At 51.3% G+C, this 12,323-nt stretch overlaps 1 protein-coding gene across 1 annotated transcript in view; it reads right to left on the bottom strand.

Moving 5' to 3' along the window:
- The window catches only part of LOC142907709 (uncharacterized), a gene marked incomplete at its 5' end in the record, with an annotated part of 39,368 nt that overhangs the window by 8,421 nt on the left and 18,624 nt on the right, over window positions 1–12,323 (bottom strand). Inside the window, one exon of the mRNA XM_076057363.1 lies at window positions 5,900–5,971. Coding sequence (XP_075913478.1) covers window positions 5,900–5,971 — 72 coding nt within the window. The remainder of the gene's footprint in view (window positions 1–5,899; window positions 5,972–12,323) is intronic.

Genomic DNA, 12,323 nt, shown 5'->3' with positions numbered 1-12,323 from the left:
CATCACCATCACTAACATCATCATTAACATCATCACCATCACTAACATCATCACCATCATCACCATCACCATCACTTACATCATCACCATCACTAACATCATCACCATCACCAACATCATCACCATCACCAACATCATCACCATCACTAACATCATCACCATCATCACCATCACCATCACTTACATCATCACCATCACTAACATCATCACCATCACCAACATCATCACCATCATCATCACCATCACTAACATCATCACCATCACTAACATCATCATTAACATCATCACCATCACTAACATCATCACCATCACCAACATCACCATCACCAACATCATCACCATCACTAACATCATCACCATCACTAACATCACCATCACTAACATCATCACCATCACTAACATCACCATCACTAACATCATCACCATCACCAACATCATCACCATCACCAACATCATCACCATCACTAACATCATCACCATCACTAACATCATCACCATCACTAACATCATCACCATCACCACCATCATCACCATCACTAACATCATCACCATCACTAACACCATCACCATCACCAACATCATCACCATCACTAACATCATCACCATCACTAACATCATCACCAACACCAACATCATCACCATCACTAACATCATCACCATCACCAACATCATCACCATCACTAACATCATCACCATCACTAACATCATCACCATCACTAACATCATCACCATCACTAACATCATCACCATCACTAACATCATCACCATCACCAACATCATTACCATCACTAACATCATCACTAACATCATCACCATCACTAACATCATCACCATCACTAACATCATCACCATCACTAACATCATCACCATCACTAACATCATCACCATCACCAACATCATCACCATCACCAACATCATCACCATCACCAACATCATCACCATCACCACCATCATCACCATCACTAACATCATCACCATCACCAACATCATCACCATCACCAACATCATCACCATCACCACCATCATCACCATCACCAACATCATCACCATCACTAACACCATCATCACCATCACCACCATCATCACCATCACCAACATCATCACCATCACCAACATCATCACCATCACTAACATCATCACCATCACTAACATCATCACCATCATCAACATCATCACCATCACTAACATCATCACCATCACCAACATCATCACCATCACTAACATCATCACCATCACTAACATCATCACCATCACTAACACCATCACCATCATCAACATCATCACCATCACCAACATCATCACCATCACTAACATCATCACCATCACTAACATCATCACCATCACCAACATCATCACTTACATCATCACCATCACTAACATCATCACTAACATCATCACCATCACCACCATCATCACCATCACCAACATCATCACCATCACTAACATCATCACCATCATCATCACCATCACTAACATCATCATCACCATCACTAACATCATCACCATCACTAACATCATCACTAACATCATCACCATCACTACCATCATCACCATCACTAACATCATCACCATCACTAACATCATCACCATCACTAACATCATCACCATCACTAACATCATCACCATCACCAACATCATCACCATCACCAACATCATCACCATCACTAACACCATCACCATCACTAACATCATCACCATCACCAACATCATCCCCATCACTAGCATCATCACCATCACTAACATCATCACCATCACCATCATCATCACCATCACTAACATCATCACCATCACTAACATCATCACCATCACCAACATCATCACCATCATCAACATCATCACCATCACCAACATCATCACCATCACCAACATCATCACCATCACTAACATCATCACCATCACCACCATCATCACCATCACCAACATCATCACCATCACTAACATCATCACCATCATCATCACCATCACTAACATCATCATCACCATCACTAACATCATCACCATCACTAACATCATCACTAACATCATCACCATCACTAACATCATCACCATCACCAACATCATCACCATCACTAACATCATCACCATCACTAACATCATCACCATCACCAACATCATCACCATCACTAACATCATCACCATCACCAACATCATCACCATCACTAACATCATCACCATCACTAACATCATCACCATCACCAACATCATCACCATCACCAACATCATCACCAACATCATCACCATCACCAACATCATCACCATCACTAACATCATCACTAACATCATCACCATCACCAACATCATCACTAAAATCATCATCATCACCAACATCATCACCAACATCATCACCATCACTAACATCATCACCATCACCAACATCACCATCACTAACATCATCACCATCACCAACATCATCACCACCATCATCACCATCACTACCATCATCACCATAACCAACATCATCACCATCACTAACATCACCATCACTAACATCATCACCATCACTAACATCATCACCATCACCAACATCATCACCATCACCAACATCATCACCATCACTAACATCATCACCATCACTAACATCATCACCATCATCATCACCATCATCATCATCACCATCACCAACATCATCACCATCACTAACATCATCACCATCACTAACATCATCACCATCACTAACATCATCACCATCACTAACATCACCATCACCAACATCATCACCATCACTAACATCATCACCATCACCATCATCACCACCATCACTAACATCATCACCATCACTAACATCATCACCATCACCAACATCATCACCATCACTAACATCATCATCACCATCACCACCATCATCACCATCACTAACATCATCACCCTAAATCACACCATCATCACCATCATCCTGATTCACACCATCACTACCAGAGACTCACACAGACTCACTCAGACTCACACTCAGTCACTCAGACACTCACTCACACAGAGACTCACACACAGAGACTCACACAGAGACTCACACACAGAGACTCACACAGAGACTCACACACAGAGACTCACACAGAGACTCACACATAGACTCACACACAGAGACTCATACACAGACTCGCAGAGAGACTCACACACAGACTCACAGAGAGACTCACACACAGACTCACAGAGGGACTCACACACAGATTCACACACAGACTCACACACACAGACTCACACACAGAGAGGCTCACACACAGACTCACATACAGACTCACACACAGACTCACACACAGAGACTTACACACAGAGACTCACAGAGACTCACAGAGACTCACAGAGCCTCAGACTCACAGAGACTCACAGAGAGACTAACTCACACCCAGAGTGTCATCTGATCTGAGGACTGGTAGACTCACTCAGACACTCAGAGAGACTCACAGAGACTCACACACAGAGACTCACACAGAGACTCACACACAGAGACTCACACACAGACACACACTCACAGAGATTCACACAGAGACTCACACACAGAGTGTGTCACCTGATCTGAGGACTGGTAGACCCACTCATACACTCAGAGAGACTCACACAGAGACTCACACACAGAGACACAGAGACTCACACACAGAGACTCACACAGACTCACACACAGAGACACACAGAGAGACTCACACACAGACTCACACAGACTCACACACAGAGACACACAGAGAGACTCACACACAGACTCACACAGACTCACACACAGAGACACACAGAGAGACTCACACACAGACTCACACAGAGAGACTCACACACAGACTCACACACACAGACACACACAGACTCACACTCACCCACAGAGTGTGTCACCTGATCTGAGGACTGGTAGACTCACTCAGACACTCACAGAGACTCACACACACAGAGACTCACTCACACAGACGCACACAGACTCACACACAGACTCACACACACAGACACACACAGACTCACACTCACTCACAGAGTCTGTCACCTGATCTGAGGACTGGTAGACTCACTCAGCCACTCACTCAGAGACTCACAGAGACACACACACACAGACACACACACAGAGACTCACAGACAGAGACTCACAGAGAGACTCACACACACAGACTCACACAGACTCACACTCACTCAGAGAGACTCACTCAGAGTGTGTCACCTGATCTGAGGACTGGTAGACTCACTCAGACACTCACAGAGACTCACAGAGACACACACAGAGACTCACACAGAGGCTCACACACAGAGACTCACACACAGACACACACTCACAGAGATTCACACAGAGACTCACACACAGAGTGTGTCACCTGATCTGAGGACTGGTAGACTCACTCACACACTCAGAGAGACTCACACAGAGACTCACACACAGAGACACAGAGACTCACACACAGAGACTCACACAGACTCACACACAGAGACACACAGAGAGACTCACACACAGACTCACACAGACTCACACACAGAGACTCACAGAGAGACTCACACACACAGACTCACACACATAGACACACACAGACTCACACACAGACACACACAGACTCACACACACAGACACACACAGACTCACACTCACTCACAGAGTGTGTCACCTGATCTGAGGACTGGTAGACTCACTCAGCCACTCACTCAGAGACTCACAGACACACACACACACACACAGACTCACACAGACTCACACTCACTCAGAGAGACTCACTCAGAGTGTGTCACCTGATCTGAGGACTGGTAGACTCACTCAGACACTCACAGAGACTCACAGAGACACACACAGAGACTCACACAGAGGCTCACACACAGAGACTCACACACAGACACACACTCACAGAGATTCACACAGAGACTCACACACAGAGTGTGTCACCTGATCTGAGGACTGGTAGACTCACTCACACACTCAGAGAGACTCACACAGAGACTCACACACAGAGACACAGAGACTCACACACAGAGACTCACACAGACTCACACACAGAGACACACAGAGAGTCTCACACACAGACTCACACAGACTCACACACAGAGACACACAGAGAGACTCACACACAGACTCACACAGACTCACACACAGAGACACACAGAGAGACTCACACACAGACTCACACAGAGAGACTCACACACAGACTCACACACACAGACACACACAGACTCACACTCACCCAGAGTGTGTCACCTGATCTGAGGACTGGTAGACTCACTCAGACACTCACAGAGACTCACACACACAGAGACTCACAGAGAGACTCACACACACAGACTCACACACACAGACACACACAGACTCACACACACAGACACACACAGACTCACACACACAGACACACACAGACTCACACTCACTCACAGAGTGTGTCACCTGATCTGAGGACTGGTAGACTCACTCAGACACTCACTCAGAGACTCACAGAGACACACACACACAGACACACACACAGAGACTCACACAGACTAACACACAGAGACTCACACACAGAGACACACACACACAGACACACACACAGAGACTCACACAGACTAACACACAGAGACTCACACACAGAGACACACACACACAGACACACACACAGAGACTCACACAGACTAACACACAGAGACTCACACACAGAGACACACACACACAGACACACACACAGAGACTCACACAGACTAACACACAGAGACTCACACACAGAGACACACACACACAGACACACACACAGAGACTCACACAGACTAACACACAGAGACTCACACACAGAGACACACACACACAGACACACACACAGAGACTCACACAGACTAACACACAGAGACTCACACACAGAGACACACACACAGACACACACACAGAGACTCACACAGCCTAACACACAGAGACTCACACACACAGAGACTCACAGAGAGACTCACACACAGACTCACACTCACTCACAGAGTGTGTCACCTGATCTGAGGACTGGTAGACTCCGTGCTGTTCACAGCCAATGTCGAACATGTACTTGCCAGCCCCTACAGGCTAAACACAGAGACACACAATCACACAATCACACACACAGTGTCACACACAGTGTCGCACACACAGTGTCACACACAGATACACAGTGTCTCACACACAGTGTCACACACATACATAGTGTCACACACACAGACAATCACACACAGTGTCACACACACACAGTGTCACACACACATACACACAATCACATACATAGTGTCACACACACACACACAATCACACACAGTGTCACACACACACAGTGTCACACACAATCACATACAGAGACAGTGTCACACACACACACACAATCACGCACACAGATACACAGTGTCACACACATACACAGTGTCACACACACACACAATCACACACACACAGACACACACACATACACGCAGTCACACACGGACACACAGACACACACACAGACACACAGACACACACACAGTGTCACACACACAGTGTCACACACAGACACACACACAATCACACACACACACAGTGTCACACACACACAGTGTCACACACAGTGTCACACACACACACAATCACATACACACACACAATCACACACACACAGTGTCACACACACACAGTGTCACACACACAGTGTCACACACAGTGTCACAAACAGTGTCACACACACAGTGTCACACACACACACACAATCACACACACACAATCACACACAGTGTCACACACACACACATACACAGTGTCACACACAGTGTCACACACACATACACAGACACACACACAATCACACACAGTGTCACAGACACACACACAGACACACACAGACACACACACAGACACAGACACACACACACAGTGTCACACACACACACACAGATACACACATACACACAGTCACACACACACAGAGACTCACACACACAGACACACACAGACACACACACAGACACAGACTCACACACACAGAGACTCACACACACAGATACACACATACACACAGTCACACACATACAGAGACTCACACACACAGACACACACAGACACACACACAGACACACACACACAGATACACACATACACACAGTCACACACAGACACACACACACAGACACAATCACACACAGACACACACACACAGACACACACACAGTGTCACACATACACACACAATCACACACAGACACAATCACACACACAGTGTCACATACAGACACAGAGACAATCACATACAGACACACACACACACAATCACACACACAATCACACACAGACACACACACACACAATCACACACAGACACACACACACACAATGACACACAGACACACACACACACACAATCACACACAGACACACACACACAATGACACACAGACACAGACACACACACACACACAATCACACACAGACACACACACACAATGACACACAGACACACACAATCACACACACAGACATACACAGTGTCACACACAGACACAGACACACACACAGACACACACACAATGATACACAGACACACACAGACACACACACACACAACAACAACAACCGCCATTCGCCACTAAGTGGCGGTGACGTCACCACGACGCTTGTGCCAGGCTATGTGCACCCTGAGGCCACGTGAAGTGTCGAACGCCCGCTGGCAGGAGGTCACGGGGCAGACCCAGGTGCCACGGGTCGACTGACTGAGATGACTGGCTGATGCACCACCTGTGCCCCCTACTGTGCCAACCTGCTGTGCTTTAGCCACCCGGCGCTCCGCTCGTTGTTGTGAGCGTCGCTCCTCCGCCCTCCGTTGTTGTTGGAGGGCGACTGCCTCCAACTGCCCAGTAGCGTCCTTCACGAGCCTCCTCCACAGAGGCCGATCTTGACACCGCTGGTACCAGTCATCGGCAAGTCCACTCAGCTCCACGTCCTCCTGTACCACATCACTCCATCTCTTCTCTAGCCCGTGCCGCGCCCGCTTAGCCCCCTCAATCCGGCCAAACAAAAGCTGTTTCGGCATGCGGTGGCTGGGCATGCGGGCTACATGACCCAGCCATCGCAGCCTTGCCTGCCGGAGGAGCTCACCGATGGGACCCTGCCCAGATCTTTCAAGGATTTGTGAGCTCCTCACACAATCCAGTCTGGTTAAACCCAGGATGGATCGTAGGCAGGCCAGCCTAAATGTTTCCAACCGGTGAAGATGTTCCATTAGGGGGGTCCACGTTTCGCAAGCGTAGAGAAGGGAGGGAATGACCGTGGCCGAGAAGACCTGAAGCTTAGTGCGGAGCGACAGACCATGTAGCTTCCACACAGCGTTACGCAACCGATAAAAAGATATTGCCGCTCGACTGATTCGGAGTGAGACCTCTGCTGTTAAACTGGAGCCGGTCATATGCACACTTCCCAGGAATGGGAAACTCTCCACTCTTTCCACAACTGCCCCATCACCGATTGGGAGTTGTGGGGGTGGAGTGTCCGATGGTACAAAATACCCAGGCAGGTGCTTAGTTTTGGTGGGGCTGATGGTAAGGCCCCACCTCTTAGTGGCACGCTCCAGTCTCAGCAGCAGCGTCTCCAACTCCTCCTCTGACTGAGCAGCTATTACCAAATCATCAGCATACATAACGTGGTTGAGCAATAGGGAGCCATCCCTTGACCGCACCCGGGCATCGATTAGCCTCCCATTATATCTGTACCATATGGAGATTCCCCCGGTACAGCTATTGAAGGCTTCACGAACTACGTGGTCAAAATAGATGTTAAATAATGTGGGAGCCAGAGGACATCCCTGTCGCACCCCAAGGTGTACAGAGAATGGCTCTGACTCCCGGCCACGTAGTTTTATCCGGGCCCGCTCACCATTATGAAGGTCCTTAATGATCGTGAGCAGAGGGTCAGGTACTCCAAAAGCACGAAGAACGACCCAGAGCCCAGGCCTACTGATGGTATCATAGGCCTTGACTAGGTCAATAAAGCAGAGATGTAGGTCTTGTTGGAATTCCCTACACCTCTGCTGTAGCAGACGGACAGAAAATATGGCATCTGTGCAGGACCGCCCTTTCCTGAAACCGCATTGGGGCTCCGTAAGCCTCTCCTAAGCATGCCTGGCAAGGCGATGTTGAATAATCCTTGCCAGGACCTTTCCCGGCACACTGAGGAGTGAGACGCCCCTGTAGTTGTTACAGTCTGTGCAGTCCCCCTTCTTTTAAAGGGGGACCACCAGGGCATCCTTCCAATCCTGCGAAACCCGTCCAGTGGTCCAGACTGTTGTTATGATGTCATGTAGGGCAGTCTGTGCACAAACGCCACCCTCCCTCAGCATTTCGCTTTGGGAGATCATCTCTACCCGGTGCCTTTCCTGGTCTCAGACTCCGGATCGCCTTCAGTACTTCCTCAACAGATGGCACCTCAGCCAGCCACTCACAGGGGGTGACTTCTTCCAATATTTGAGGCACCGCAGCCTCAGCAGGGTCATCCTAACTTTGTGCCACGATGTTTTCCTGGCTGAGGGATTTCCCCTCCCCCAGGACCCCATGTCTCTCTCTTCCCGTATCTCTCTCCCCGTGTCTCTCTCCCCGTGTCTGTCTCCCCCCGTGTCTCTCTCCCCCCGTGTCTCTCTCCCCCCGTGTCTCTCTCCCCGTGTCTCTCTCTCCCCGTGTCTCTCTCCCCCCATGTCTCTCTTCCCCCGTGTCTCTCTCCCCGTGTCTCTCTCTCTCCCCGTGTCTCTCTCCCCGTGTCTCTCTCCCCGTGTCTCTCTCTCCCCGTGTCTCTCTCTCTCTCCCCGTGTCTCTCTCCCCGCGTCTCTCTCTCCCCGTGTCTCTCTCTCCCCGTGTCTCTCTCTCTCCCCGTGTCTCTCTCTCTCCCTGTGTCTCTCTCTCCCCGTGTCTCCCCGTGTCTCTCTCCCCGTGTGTCTCTCTCTCCCCGCGTCTCTCTCCCCGTATCTCTCTCTCCTCGTGTCTCTCTCCCCCCGTGTCTCTCTCCCCCCGTGTCTCTCTCCCCGTGTCTCTCTCTCCCCGTGTCTCTCTCCCCCCGTGTCTCTCTCCCCCCGTGTCTCTCTCCCCGTGTCTCTCTCTCCCCGTGTCTCTCTCCCCGTGTCTCTCTCCCCGTGTCTCTCTCCCCGTGTCTCTCTCCCCGTGTCTCCCCGTGTCTCTCTCTCCCCGTGTCCCTCTCTCTCTCCCCGTGTCTCTCTCCCCGCGTCTCTCTCTCCCCGTGTCTCTCTCTCCCCGTGTCTCTCTCTCTCCCCGTGTCTCTCTCTCTCCCCGTGTCTCTCTCTCTCCCCGTGTCTCTTTCCCCGTGTCTCTCTCTCCCCGTGTCTCCCCGTGTCTCTCTCCCGAGGCTCTCTCCCCGTGTCTCTCCGTGTCTCTCTCTCCCCGTGTCTCTCTCTCCCCGTGTCTCTCTCTCCTCGTGTCTCTCTCCCCCCGTGTCTCTCTCCCCCCGTGTCTCTCTCCCCGTGTCTCTCTCTCCCCGTGTCTCTCTCCCCCCGTGTCTCTCTCCCCCCGTGTCTCTCTCCCCATGTCTCTCTCTCTCCCCGTGTCTCTCTCCCCGTGTCTCTCTCCCCGTGTCTCTCTCCCCGTGTCTCCCCGTGTCTCTCTCTCCCCGTGTCTCTCTCTCTCTCCCCGTGTCTCTCTCCCCGCGTCTCTCTCTCCCCGTTTCTCTCTCTCCCCGTGTCTCTCTCTCTCCCCGCGTCTCTCTCTCTCCCCGTGTCTCTCTCTCTCCCCGTGTCTCTCTCCCCGTGTCTCTCTCCCCGTGTCTCCCCGTGTCTCTCTCTCCCCGTGTCTCTCTCTCTCCCCGCGTCTCTCTCTCTCCCCGTGTCTCTCTCCCCGTGTCTCTCTCCCCGTGTCTCCCCGTGTCTCTCTCTCCCCGTGTCTCTCTCTCTCCCCGTGTCTCTCTCCCCGTGTCTCTCTCACCGTGTCTCTCTCTGCCTGTGTCTCTCTCCCCCGTGTCTCTCTCTCCCTGTGTCTCTCTCTCCCCGTGTCTCTCTCTCCCCGTGTCTCTCTCTCTCCCCGTGTCTCTCTCCCCGTGTCTCTCTCACCGTGTCTCTCTCTGCCTGTGTCTCTCTCCCCCGTGTCTCTCTCTCCCTGTGTCTCTCTCTCCCCGTGTCTCTCTCTCCCCGTGTCTCTCTCTCTCCCCGTGTCTCTCTCCCCGTGTCTCTCTCCCCGTGTCTCTCTCACCGTGTCTCTCTCTGCCTGTGTCTCTCTCCCCCGTGTCTCTCTCTCCCTGTGTCTCTCTCTCCCCGTGTCTCTCTCTCCCCGCGTCTCTCTCTCCCCGTGTCTCTCTAGCCGTGTCTCTCTCCCCGTGTCTCTATCTCCCCGTGTCTCTCTCTCCCCGTGTATCTCTCCCTGTGTCTCTCTCCCCGTGTGTCTCTCTCTCCCAGTGTCTCTCTCTCTCCCCGTGTCTCTCTCTCCCCGTGTCTCTCTCTCTCCCCGTGTCTCTCTCCCCGTGTCTCTCTCCCCGTGTCTCTCTCTCTCCCCGTGTCTCTCTCTCCGCGTCTCTCTCTCTCCCCGTGTCTCTCTCCCTGTGTCTCTCTCCCCGTGTGTCTCTCTCTCCCAGTGTCTCTCTCTCTCCCCGTGTCTCTCTCTCCCCGTGTCTCTCTCCCCGTGTCTCTCTCCCCGTGTCTCTCTCTCTCCCCGTGTCTCTCTCTCCGCGTCTCTCTCTCTCCCCGTGTCTCTCTCCCTGTGTCTCTCTCCCCGTGTGTCTCTCTCTCCCAGTGTCTCTCTCTCTCCCCGTGTCTCTCTCTCCCCGTGTCTCTCTCCCCGTGTCTCTCTCCCCGTGTCTCTCTCTCTCCCCGTGTCTCTCTCTCCGCGTCTCTCTCTCTCCCCGTGTCTCTCTCTCCCAGTGTCTCTCTCTCTCTCTCTCCCCGTGTCTCTCTCTCCCCGTGTCTCTCTCCCTGTGTCTCTCTCCCCGTGTGTCTCTCTCTCCCCGTGTCTCTCTCTCTCCCCGTGTCTCTCTCTCCCCGTGTCTCTCTCTCTCCCCGTGTCTCTCTCTCCTCGTGTCTCTCTCCCCGTGTCTCTCCCCCCGTGCCTCTCTCTCTCCCCGTGTCTCTCTCCCCGCGTCTCTCTCCCAGTGTCTCTCTCTCCCCGTGTCTCTCTCTCTCTCTCTCTCTCCCCGTGTCTGTCTCTCCCCGTGTCTCTCTCTCTCTCTCTCCCCGTGTCTCTCTCTCCCCGTGTCTCTCTCTCTCCCCGTCTCTCTCTCTCCGTGTCTCTCTCTCCCCGTGTCTCTCTCTCCCCGTGTCTCTCTCTCTCTCTCCCCGTGTCTCTCTCTCTCCCCGTGTCTCTCTCTCTCTCCCCGTGTCTCTCTCTCTCTCTCTCTCTCTCCCCGTGTCTCTCTCTCCCCGTGTCTCTCCCCCCGTGTCTCTCTCTCTCCCCGTGTCTCTCTCCCCGCGTCTCTCTCCCAGTGTCTCTCTCTC

The sequence above is a fragment of the Petromyzon marinus genome, chromosome 82, assembly GCF_048934315.1.
Source record: "Petromyzon marinus isolate PM22_M1 ecotype Great Lakes invasive population chromosome 82, UKy_Petmar_22M1.pri1.0, whole genome shotgun sequence".
Taxonomy (NCBI): Eukaryota; Metazoa; Chordata; class Hyperoartia; order Petromyzontiformes; family Petromyzontidae; genus Petromyzon; species Petromyzon marinus.
This window is presented reverse-complemented; position numbering and strand designations above follow the sequence as displayed.